A 13,126-nucleotide genomic window follows, 5' to 3' on the forward strand; every position below is an offset into this window, starting at 1 on the left:
TATGGTTTCACTCAAAATAAATTTGCATATTTGTCCATGCCCATGTTGATTTACTGCTTTTTTAAAGCAATCCATCTGCTACCTTCTTAAAGGGACTGCTCTGGCCACTAACACATAATACATTACCGCTAATTTAAACCCCCAAGCTAGCAGAATGAACAAAAAACAGAGTGAATTCATGATTAATATTATTATATTTAGAAAATACCAGTTTTTATGCCGGTCGTATCATTTTATTTTGTTGTATTTATCTGCCACACCTTAAAGGCCGGCTCTTGAAAATATTTTCTGACATTAATACCTTGAGTTCTGCCCTTAGTAGAATCTGACTCTCAGCCAACGCTCCATCAAGCCTCAGCCACTTATCCAGCACAAGCTCTGGCTGTAAGAGAAGCTCTCTGATTGGGAAAACAAGAGAACCCATTGGCTGATCCCATGCACTAGAGAGCTATAAAGAAAAGGTTAAGAGGTTAAAAACTGTAAAATCATTACCAGATGAATTATTGACAGTCTTTTTAAAAAAAAAGTAGCCCTTACTTTAATAATAAGAATTTCTTTGTTCGGGTCTTGAACCAGGAAGTGAAATGCTTCATGCCACTGAGGAGATGTTGAGCGCTCACAAACCTTTTAAAAGAAAGAGAAAGAATCAATGGAAAATATGCTATATATGGATATACTTTGACTGCAGTGGATAGTCTTATTTGGATAACATAAACATTAGAGGTCGACCCATATGGGTTTTTCTCTGGCCAATTTTTAGTTGGTTTAGTAGTTGGCCTTTTTTTTTTGGTCATATTTCGTATGTGCATATGTGTGTATGTATGTGTGAGTGTGAGTGTGTGAGTGTGTGTGAGTGTGTGTGTGTGTGTGTAATAAAGAGTACATGATTATAATTTTAGTTAATTGCTTGCCTTCGTTTTGTAAGAGGTTTTCTCAAGCACAAGTTCAGCTCCAGCTTTAGGTTCCTTCCCACTCTTCTTTAACTACAAATGCATAAACAATAACATGCATAAGAATTAACATTTATAGAAACAGCGTGTGTGTGTGTGTGTGTGTGTGTGTGTGTGTGTGTGTGTGTGTGTGTGTGTAAAACTCACAGGCAGTGCATGTGCTCTCTCAATAAGAACAAATAGCAGCGCAGCTGAAGGAACAGCCTTATTCTGGCTTAACTGGGAACTTTGCATCTGCAGCACCTGATCAAAATGAATTTACAATTTACACAATGAACGCACAACATACGCATGCCTCAACAAGGCAGACTGGACAAATTTATTTTAGCTACACATACATAAGTACATGCCTGCTGTAGTTTATCTTGATGTGTTACAGTGGGCAGCCATTCGAGAACCAGATGGAGACGGCCATGTTTTACGTCATTTAGAGAAAACCACTGCAATATAGACAGACAATTTACTCCAATACAGCTATAGTTTTCATTTACCATTCACTGTGTAATAGTCATCTACAGAGGTCCAGCAAATCCTTTATATAAGCATTCTGATTCAGATGTTGAAAACAGTACTAAAAGTAAATGTATAAAAAAAAAAAAAAAAAAAAAAGGGATCACAGTGTGAATGCACAGGTTGATATTCACTTATAAAAAGTCAATGCTAGAAAAACAGCCACTTTTCACAATTGGATCACTTATATAATCCCTGTTAACACACAGCCTAAACGAAAATTGGTTATTGTTTTAAACTAAATAAGCATAAACTAAAGAGCCTATAATTGGATTATTATTGCAGTGATCTGCCTGGCAACAATTTACAATCACACTTAGAATGGGCTACTCACTGCATCAGTTAAACAAACATGCTGTAAGATGTAACCTTTTGGTTGTTGACATTTTTTTTTAACATGTATAAGAAGGGACATATTCTTGCCTGCATCAAGCAAAGACAACTGTAAGAAATCACTTGAAAAATTGTAAAAGATATTCAACACAAACTGGAAGGATACTGGCGAACTCATAAGAAATTTTTTATTTACTGGGATTGAAGCTCAAAATATCATGTAATATTATACAACCTACAACTATATTAAATAGTAAAACTTAGAGCATTTCCACACGCACAATGTGATGAGAATTTACAGGATTGATTTAATTGACCAGATAAAACTTTATTGTGTACTTCTTCTTCTTCTTTTGGCTTCTCCCATTAGCTGATCATTCATCTCCATACCCCCTGTCCTCTACATCTGGATCTTTCAACCAAACTACCTGCACGTCTTCCCTCACCACATCCATAAACCTCCTCCTTGGCCTTCCTGTCTTCCTCCTTCTTGGCTTCTCCATCCTCAGCATTCTCTTAATGATATACCCCATGTCCCTCCTCTGCACATGTCCAAACCATCTCAATCTCGCCTCTCTCACTTTGTCTCCGAAACAGCCTACATGCGCTGTCCCACTAATAAACATGTTTCTAATCCTGTCTATCCTCGTCACTTTCAACGAAAATTTCAGCATCTTCAGCTCTGCTACCTCCAGATCCACTTCCTGTCTTTTACTCAATGCCACTGTCTCTAAACCATACAACATCGCAGGTCTCACCACAGTCCTATAAACTTTCCATTCTACTCTTGCAGATCCCCTTCTATCACAAATCACTCCTGCTATCACTTTTCTCCACTCACTCCACCCTGCCTGCACTCTTTTCTTCACTTCTCTAACACACTTCTTTGCACTGTTGACCCCAGTTACCTGAACTCCTCCAACTTCTCCACCTCTTCTCCCTGCAACCGCACCACTCCACTACCCTCCCTCTTATTCACGCACATGTACACTCTTACTCCTACTAACTTTTATTCCCCTTCTCTCCAGCACGTACCTCCACCTCTCCAGGCTCTTCTCAACCTGCTCACTACTCTCACCACAAATCACAATATCATCTGCAAACATCATAGTCCACGAAGACTCCTGTCTGACCTCGTCCGTCAACCTGTCCATCACCACTGCAAACAGGAAAGGGCTCAGAGCCGATCCTTGATGCAGTCCAACCTTCACCTTGAACAAGTCTGTGTACAAATTTTGAAAAAATGGTTCAAAAAGCATGAAGAAATATTCTTGCAAATTAATTAGCCAAGAGACCTGGGATGTGCTCGAGAAGATTTTATGTAATTGTTTGACTCGCCTGTGCTCAACAAAAATCTCAAAAAAAAAAAAAAAAAAAAAAAAAGATCTACAAGTCGATGCACATGTAATTGGTAATTATGCAGTGTTGCACCAGTATTCTTTTAGTGATGTGGTCTTAGTTAATGTTTTCCATGGTTGTTTGTAGTCTGTGTTCGAAGTTCTTGTTTTAATATGTTTTAATATGTCAGCTGCAAAATGTAGTTTCAGTTTTTTGTAGGTACTTCTAGAAGGTGTTTGCATGTATGTGTCCATAGTAGAGTATTCTGCTGATTCATTCCTGTCTTGTCACTTGTATGCCTAATCCTAATCTTTATAAATTAGAATTTTAAAACCAATTTTTAACCTGGACATAATGTAAAATACTGGCTGTATAGAAACTATTACCAGGGATATAATTAATATTACAACAAAAAATGCATTAATATGAATATAAAGATGAGGGCAGTGTTTGGTAAAATGTTGGTAATACTCACCTCATCATTATACTGGGATTTAATTATATCTCCAAGCTTAATTTTGAACCTGTTGTAGAGAAAAAAAGTCAAATACTTTTTCCTCGTCATATGGAACCATATAATCGAAAAAAAAATTATTATATAATTATAAAGTAATACTTGTATTGTTATTGTCTATTAGTAAGCCATCTTTCTCAAGAGTTTTTGTACATACAATACAACACTGTACATATAAGTGTTGGGTTTACTGTATGAATATATTCGAGGTATATGTGCACATTTCATGCCCCATCCATACTGACAGTGACTCCACTAACCTGCCAAGGAAGTCATCTGAGTCAATGTCTTTGTCGTAAAGTTCAAACTTCACTTCTAGATTAGGGTCAGGAGTCAAAATCACCTAGTAAAAAATCATACAAAATATTTAATGACCATAATCAAATCTGTTTTTTTTCTCATCTATAACCTATATGCTAAAATATACTTGCATTGTTTAAAAAAAGTTAAATATGCATGTCTATGGTTCTCATTTATCAAAACACACACATGTTTTTAAGGTTGTGTGTAAGGACACTCACATTTATTAAAAGATAATAAAACCCATACACATTCTAAATTGTATACAAATTGAAGAATTTAAAAGTCCCGCTGCATTTGGGTAAGGTTCACATCTGCCATAAAAAAAATTGCAATTAGTTATTTTAGGGAAACAGGAAAAATTTAATTAGAAATTTTGACTGCGATTGTTGGTACCATATGAGCTGGTTTGAGCATTTTTTTATAACTAAGTTTCTCCTGGAACTTTCAGGTAAAACAGTCTCGAGAATGTACTCAGAAGAGAGAAATAAAGAGCAGCACTTCTTAGGATGGACGCACCTTGTCAATAAGAAAGATAAGCACATAATGGCCAAACTAGTTTAAGCAGACAGAAAGGTTATGGTATAACAGAAATAACACTCTATAGAGGTTTAGTGCGCAATATAGAGGTAAATAGGCTGCAATAGAAAAAGACCATTTCTCTCAGCCAAGAATACTGCAAAACATAACCTGGTATGACGAATCTTGCTTTTTGTGCATCTGAACTATGTAAACAGTCCAGGCTGGTGGAGTAATGGTGTGGGAAATGCTTTCTTGGTACACTTCGGGCCCGTTTGTATCATATCAAACACTGCTTGAATGCCCTAGCTTATATGATTATTTTTGCAGACCATGTGTATTCCAAACATAATTTATATATATATATATATATATATATATATATATATATATATATATATATATATATATATATATATATATATATATATATATATATATATATAAAGGGAGGCTCTACTCAGTATAGTGCTCCTAATAAATGCTCTCTAAATGTGTACACACAACATGATGCACAAGAATAACTAATAAATCCCATCCTACACGTAAAAATGTGTGCACAAAAAAAAAACATAATGTTAAATAAATTATAAATGATTAATAAATCCTTTTGGACTACAGTAAAATTTAGGCTCATTAATACACATTATCATTAAACATACTGTTATAGCCCAAGGAAATCCTACCTCATACATCTCATTCCAGGTTGGGTTGAGATTCTCTTTGATCACATGACTTTTAAAGGTTGTGGTCCCGACTGTAGTCTTCACATAGGGGTCACTCTTTCCCTTTACCATGCCACCCATCAAATTGTCCATTGCAACCAAATTCTGAGCCTCCAAAAGGTGAATACGAAGCACTCCCTATAGAGAGAAATCAGTTGATGAAGCAAATGAAGAAAACCTTTCAGGAAACCAGACAAATTCTTTCTTCCTTTTCAAAAATTTATGCATTTTGTATGAAAGCTCAGGAAAAACATTCAGAGAAAGTTAGTGTTTGAAAAAATAGGGTAAATATTTAGGTGCAGTGCCTTATGGGTACTATAGACTGGAGTAGGAATTGGGGTTGTAAGAGTGTGTGTACGGAGCTGCAGAGTAACTATCTGCATTTGTACCAGCATGCCTGTGCTTATGTCTGCGGAAATAAAACCAATTGTTTACTTTTTACTGATTTTAGATCTATTGCTGATCAGATGAATGCACATAAAATGAATGGAACTAGTTTAAAAAGTAGGTTTTTATTAGATAACTGAAAATGGCAGCCAAATGTACTTAAAAAGATCTATATTTATAATTCAATTTCATCTGGCTGAGTAGGGACTTAATTATCAATTTTGTGGTAATACCTTTTTTTTAAACATTTGGCAGTCTATAAAGTCTACAGTCTTTATCAAAAATTCACTTGAAAATTAGCATAGAGATTTAGTATACAGCATTACATCAGAATATAGCTGTTCTTTAGTAAGGAACAGAAAAAACAAGGAAATACCAAAAATAATTATTACTGTATAACTTACAGTATTTATGATATGAGCCAAAATATAAACCACTTTACTATAGTACCAGCATAGGCTAATCATAGCTTATCACTGTAAAAAAAAAAATTTGTAGTTTTAACAGTGAATGTAAATTAGCAACGGTAAAATCCTGTAAATGATAAAACATAAAATTACTGTTTATTTAGTTAAATACTGTTAATGTAAATACAAGTAAACTTGTTACTTTTTGCATTATTTCTTTGAAAAAACTATTCCCTACATTAGTTTACTAGTATAGTCCACTTGACAGAGTGAATGTAAACAAATGAGCTGGCTGTATTTTACCATTAATTTACATCTACAGGACAATTGTTTACAATGTAAAGTACCAGTTTAACCATATTTTTTTACGGTAGATTTCTGGCAACCACAGCTGTCAGTTTTTTACCGTAAAATCTTACAGGATCTTTTTTTTACAGTGTGAGCAGCAAGAGACAATACTGTATACTGACCAAGTTTCATGTCTGCACATTTCTGCAAAAACATTAGAATAAGAAATAAAAAAAATAAAAGAAATTTCTCATTAATTGGAATATTTATAGATTTACAAACCTGAGTGGCAAAGCCAGAGTAAGAACTTGTGTGATGGGGTAGCACATGTGGTATTTCTGTATTTTTTTCAGCAGCAGGAGCAGTTAAAGGAACCTTTTCATGAGAACTAAAAAACACAAAATGAAACAAAAACAGCTTTTATTTACACATTGGAATCAATGTGAGGCATCAGCTAATACTAATTATACTGTTCAATATTTAATCCTCCTCTTCTAAAAAAAAATTAAGTATTCCACAAACACCTAGCCTTTGTTCACACATTATTGCAGAGTGGTCTCTGTAATTACTATATTATTTGGCATCTGATCACTCAGTCCATAATCTATTAAATTAAATAATTTGTGAATTGTCAACTAAACTATGCTTTATACCAAGTCAAATTCTCTCCTGCTATACCCTCCTGTTCTTGTGCTAAAGAAGTATTGACCCATGTTGCACGTGAAAATTAACAGCAGCATATTAAAAAGAATGGGCCACACTGCTAAACCTAAAAAATCGTTGAAAAAAAACCCAACTTACTTATCGGCTGCCTTATCCAAATGTTGCTCGTTATTGCCTGTACATGTTGTATCGCTTCCTGCAATTGGTTTCACAGCCTTACTGGCTCCTTCCAATGAGGAAGCTTTACTCAAATCCTGTAAACATAACACAAGAAAAGATTTGCAAAGATTCATTCTTATTTTCTTTCATTCAAACACACAAACACACACACCTTTGTCTCATGTCCTGTGTCATGAGTGATATTTGCTGCTGGTACTTTCTGTGTGTCTTCTGAAAATGAAACGCCCACTGGTACTGTAGAAGCCACTAGTTCATTGAGCCTGATAAAAGGAGGCACATACATGTACTTAATATTTATTTTGTAAGTAAAACAACCATTCTTGCCACATATATACAGAATATATTTTGTTTCTGTTGCTCATATATTATATATGTCCAAATATATGGATATACATATGATTATACATGTTTTCATATACACCTAGCACTACAGAATTCATTATACATGTATTCATTTGCATTTATTATTTAATAATAATATTAATAATAATAATAATAATATGATTATCAAAATAATTGCTAGTTGCAGCCCTATTGAGATATATATATATATGTATGTGGGCTGTCAAAATGTCAAAATCAAAATTTAATGCAAATTAAATTTAACGGCTGTAATTTTATTAACGCGCGATCAATGCAGCGTGCATTTCTGGTGGACCATATTTATTACAAAAAAATAAATAAATATAAGAGGCAAAATTAAAACAGACCACACAAATATTATTCAAAAACATCCTTTCTTTACTCAGCTTTAAAAAAAATTATAATAAATTTTACCAGAAAATATATTTAACAATTACAACAACCACTCAAAAAATTTACATATAACTATCGAAACGTCTCAAAATAAATTAATATATAATAATTTCCAGAGTAAAATTATAAAGTTAAGTAAAATAATTAAATAAATATATCATTAATAACAAAGGGAGAGATTTTTTGTGAAATTAATATATTTAAAACATGTTACAATTAGTGTATTACAAACTTGAAAGGTATTAATTTAATTTACATTTAGAACAAATAAAAATGTGCAATTAAGTTGAGATCAATCACGAGTTAACTCATGTTTAATAATAAAAACAAATATTTTAATATTAATCATGATCACTATATACTATATATATATATATATATATATATATATATATATATATATATATATATATATATATATATATATATATATATGTATATATATATATATACAGTGAGGAAAATAAGTATTTGAACACCCTGCTATTTTGCAAGTTCTCCCACTTAAAAATCATGGAGGGGTCTGAAATTGTCATCGTAAGTGCATGTCCACTGTGAGAGACATAATCTAAAAAAATCCAGAAATCACAATATATGATTTTTAAACTATTTATTTGTATGATACAGCTGCAAATAAGTATTTGAACACCTGTCTATAAGCTAGAATTCTGACCCTCAAAGACCTGTTAGTCTGCCTTTAAAATGTCCACCTCCACTACATTTATTATCCTAAATTAGATGCACCTGTTTGAGGTCGTTAGCTGCATAAAGACACCTGTCCACCCCATACAATCAGTAAGAATCCAACTACTAACATGGCCAAGACCAAAGAGCTGTCCAAAGACACTAGAGACAAAATTGTACACCTTTACAAGGCTGGAAAGGGCTACGGGGAAATTGCCAAGCAGCTTGGTGGAAAAAGGGTCCACTGTTGGAGCAATCATTAGAAAATGGAAGAAGCTAAACATGACTGTCAATCTCCCTCGGACTGGGGCTCAATGCAAGATCTCAACTTGTGGGGTCTCAATGATCCTAAGGAAGGTGAGAAATCAGCCCAGAACTACACGGGAGGAGCTGGTCAATGACCTGAAAAGAGCTGGGACCACCGTTTCCAAGGTTACTGTTGGTAATACACTAAGATGTCATGGTTTGAAATCATGCATGGCAAAAAAGGTTCCCCTGCTTAAACCAGCACATGTCCAGGCACGTCTTAAGTTTGCCAATGACCATTTGGATGATCCAGAGGAGTCATGGGAGAAAGTCATGTGGTCAGATTAGACCAAAATAGAACTTTTGGTTTATAATTCCACTAAACATGTTTGGAGGAAGAAGAATGATGAGTACCATCCCAAGAACACCATCCCTACTGTGAAGCATGGGGGTGGTAGAATCATGCTTTGGGGGTGTTTTTCTGCACATGGGACAGGGCGACTGCACTGTATTAAGGAGAGGATGACCGGGGCCATGTATTGCGAGATTTTGGGGAACGACCTCCTTCCCTCAGTTGGAGCATTGAAGATGGGTCGAGGCTGGGTCTTCCAACATGACTATGACCCGAAGCACCCAGCCAGGATAACCAAGGAGTGGCTCTGTAAGAAGCATATCAAGGTTCTGGTGTGGCCTAGCCAGTCTCCAGATCTAAACCCAATAGAGAATCTTTGGAGGGAGCTCAAACTCCGTATTTCTCAGCGACGGGCCAGAAACCTGACTGATCTAGAGATGATCTGTGTGGAGGAGTGGGCCAAAATCCCTCCTGCAGTGTGTGCAAACCTGGTGAAAAACTACAGGACACGTTTGACCTCTGTAATTGCAAACAAAGGCTACTGTACCAAATATTAACATTGACTTTCTCAGGTGTTCAAATACTTATTTGCAGCTGTATCATACAAATAAATAGTTAAAAAATCATACATTGTGATTTCTGGATTTTTTTTTTTTTTAGATTATGTCTCTCACAGTGGACATGCACCTACGATGACAATTTCAGACCCCTCCATGATTTCTAAGTGGAAGAACTTGCAAAATAGCAGGGTGTTCAAATACTTATTTTCCTCACTTTATATATATTTCAAATATTTTAATAATTAATCATGACACTCATGACAAAATATTTTAATCGACTGACAGCCTAATATATATATATATATATACACACTGCAAGTATTTCTCCTTTCTGATTCATATTTGTCACATTTATTTGATTTAAATGAACAAGCTATTTTGCTAATAATTCCAGAGGGTGCCATATAAGCTCTAAAACATACCTTGGTGTTGACTTGGTCTCTTGTTTTCTTTGGTCTTCTTTATTGGGTGTTGTCTGCTCAGCATTGATTGGTGTTCTCCCTCCACTTTGCCCACCAGTAGAACTGTTTTCACCAACGGACTTTTCTGTTGACTTTTTAGTAGTCTGTTCTGCAGACTCTTCAGCTGGTTTTCCGACAGGTTCTTCCACTGGCTTTTCAATAGACTTTTCAGGATGTTTTTCAGTAGTTTTTTCGGTAGGTTTTTCAACTTTTCTGTCAAACTTTGAGGCCAAAATCTGAAACCCAAAATAAAATGTTCTACATTCAACGAATATACACAACTAATACCTCAATGTGTAGTAAACTGAGAAGCATACATAGGACATTGAGAAATACGTAATAAACCCTGGATGAAATGCCACTGTAGCCATGAACATCAGGGAACAATTTTTCTCAGCCTGTTCTAAAAAGATATAAGTTGAGAGAAGAGAAGAAAGTGGAGATCCTTGACCCACAAAACCCACATGAAAACAGGGCAACAGAACATAAAATGAAGCTCTGCAAAAAGTAACCAGAGATCAGGACAGAACCTGGATCCCTGCAGTTGAAAGGCTGTGTTACCCACTACCCACTGTGTTACCATTTTATTGTCATCTTTGTTTCAGGCTCCATGCCTACTATCTACTCTGTAACATTAATTCATAAGAAAAAAACACTAGCAGAGTATAATTTCCAAATTATACCTTAAGTTGTGCTCTCAGTAGAATTTGGCTTTCAGGTGCAGCACCATCTAAATTGTGCCACTGGTCTAGCAGCATCTCTTGTTGTAACAGAAGCTCTTTCACTGGTAGAACCAGGGTGCCCAGTGGCTGATCCCAACCACTGGAGAGCTAAGGAAGGAGATTTTATTTTAGAAATGCTTGATATTTATTGCCCCCAATCAAACATCTAAAAAAAATCCATATTACCGTAATAATAAGAATGTCTTCTCTGGGATCATGAATCAGAAAGTGGAACTTCTCACCCCAATGAGGAGAGGTTGAGCGATCACACAACTTTGCAAATAGAGAAGTTAATTAAAATATAAAATTAACAGAAACAATCAATACTTAAAAATGAATTAAGACCTACCTTGGTTTTGTAAGATGTTCCACTAACATTAAGCTCTGCTCCAGCCTTAGGCTCCTTCCCACCCTTCACCATCTACACACAGACATTTTTAAATTCAAATCAAATCAAATCAAATTAAATTTTATTTGTCACATACACATACATACAGAGTACGACATGCAGTGAAATGCTTTGTACGACTGTCCGGCATGAGGGAATAGGATGGGGGGAAGAAATAAAACAAGGAAAAAAAGAAGGCAGATAAATAAAAACAATAAACTATGTAAAATATAATATATATATATATATATATATATATATATATATATATATATATATATATATATATATATATATATATATATAGGAAAAATAGGAAAAATTGTATATACAGGGTATGTTTATGGATACAGGGTATGATTATGTAATACAGGGTATGCTTATATAAATCAAATCAAATCAAGTTTTATTTGTCACATACACATACATACAGAGTATGACATGCGGTGAAATGCTTTTTACGTCTGTCCGGCATTCAAGCTTAAAAAGGAATGGAATTATGGATTAAAAAAAATAAAACCAAAAGACGGTAAATAAATTAAAAAGTATAAACTATATAAAATATATGAAAATATATGTATATACATAGATGCATATGGCTTAAATTGAGCAAACATCTTTGTAATTCTAATCACCTTTATTCAATTTGAGTTAATGTACAGTATGTATGGTATCTAAGACTACAGTTAATATGTGTGTGTGTGTGTGTGTGTGTGTGTGTGTGTGTGTGTGTGTGTGTGTGTGTGTGTGTGTGTGTGTGTGTGTGTGTGTTTTTGTGTGTGTGTGTGTGTGTTCAACTCACTGGCAGTGCATGAGCTTTCTCAATAAGAATAAACAGCAAGGCTGCAGCAGGTGAGGCTTTGTTCTCGTAGGAGATGGATTGTAACCGCAGTGCCTAAAATAATTTTAATTCATTTGAACTGTTCAGTAAAACACTTTGATACAATTCTATGTAAATTATACTTTTAAATACAGTAGTACCTTTTGTAGTTTATCTGACTCTGTTATTGTGGGGAGCCACTCCAGAACCAGATGAAGGCGTCCATGTTTTACATCCTCCAGAGTAAACCACTAAAAAAACAAGAAAAAATTTATACACAACCACAGACTTTGCTTGATCCCAGATGTACTGAAAACTGTCTGAGTACACTTCCTATCACAGAAAAATTTGTCATTCTGCATTCTCATGGCAGAGCCAGCAAGCTACAAGACTGCTTCTCCATAGGTGATACTGGGTCCCTATTTAAGACCATGGATAGTTATTTTGACAGCAAAACCCGAAGACAAAGAAGTATTTTCACAATAACAACATTTTACACAAAACTAAGTCAATGAAGGAATAGCTTTTGAACATTATCAGTCTTATGAAATGGGCCAGTCAGTAATTCAGATCTAAATCCTGGTAAATATCAGTGTCAATAGAATGATAAAAAAAAATGTTAAATGCCATATGCTAAGGTATTCCAAGTTAGTAGGTTCCTCCCCAAAAGACAGTGTTGTTGTACAAACAATATGTGCTGCAACAAAGTATTAGCTAAGGGCTGTGCATACTTATAGAACAGGAATATTTTTCTTTTTATTTGACCTGACATGACTTATCTTGGTCTCATATTTACATCACAAAAACCTGCAATTTTAACAGAATTGTGTAGAGCGTTTACAACCACTGCATATTACTTAATCTGTGTTCTTAAAACAAAACTAAATAAGGATTTACAGCCTTAGTACTGCCAAAGACTGACCTGGTCAATGTATTGAGCCTGAATGATTTCACTCAAGCTGATATGAAATCTGTTGGAAAAAAATAATATTTCACAAACAAATAAATTACTGTTATATTTGC

At 34.7% G+C, this 13,126-nt stretch overlaps 1 protein-coding gene across 1 annotated transcript in view; it reads right to left on the reverse strand.

Moving 5' to 3' along the window:
• esyt1b (extended synaptotagmin-like protein 1b) overlaps positions 1-13,126 on the reverse strand; it is a 49,089-nt gene that overhangs the window by 6,090 nt on the left and 29,873 nt on the right. The window contains exons 30-47 of the mRNA XM_083531398.1: positions 13,026-13,074; positions 12,265-12,354; positions 12,086-12,178; positions 11,245-11,316; positions 11,082-11,168; positions 10,857-11,003; positions 10,135-10,409; positions 7,266-7,374; positions 7,073-7,188; positions 6,554-6,659; positions 5,151-5,327; positions 3,906-3,988; positions 3,607-3,655; positions 1,301-1,390; positions 1,098-1,193; positions 912-983; positions 538-624; positions 302-448 (exon numbers count right to left, since the gene is read on the reverse strand). Of these exons, the coding sequence (XP_083387524.1) occupies positions 302-448; positions 538-624; positions 912-983; positions 1,098-1,193; positions 1,301-1,390; positions 3,607-3,655; positions 3,906-3,988; positions 5,151-5,327; positions 6,554-6,659; positions 7,073-7,188; positions 7,266-7,374; positions 10,135-10,409; positions 10,857-11,003; positions 11,082-11,168; positions 11,245-11,316; positions 12,086-12,178; positions 12,265-12,354; positions 13,026-13,074 (1,945 nt within the window). The remainder of the gene's footprint in view (positions 1-301; positions 449-537; positions 625-911; positions 984-1,097; positions 1,194-1,300; positions 1,391-3,606; positions 3,656-3,905; positions 3,989-5,150; positions 5,328-6,553; positions 6,660-7,072; positions 7,189-7,265; positions 7,375-10,134; positions 10,410-10,856; positions 11,004-11,081; positions 11,169-11,244; positions 11,317-12,085; positions 12,179-12,264; positions 12,355-13,025; positions 13,075-13,126) is intronic.

The sequence above is a fragment of the Silurus aristotelis genome (assembly GCF_946808225.1).
Source record: "Silurus aristotelis genome assembly, chromosome: 2".
NCBI classification, from domain to species: domain Eukaryota; kingdom Metazoa; phylum Chordata; class Actinopteri; order Siluriformes; family Siluridae; genus Silurus; species Silurus aristotelis.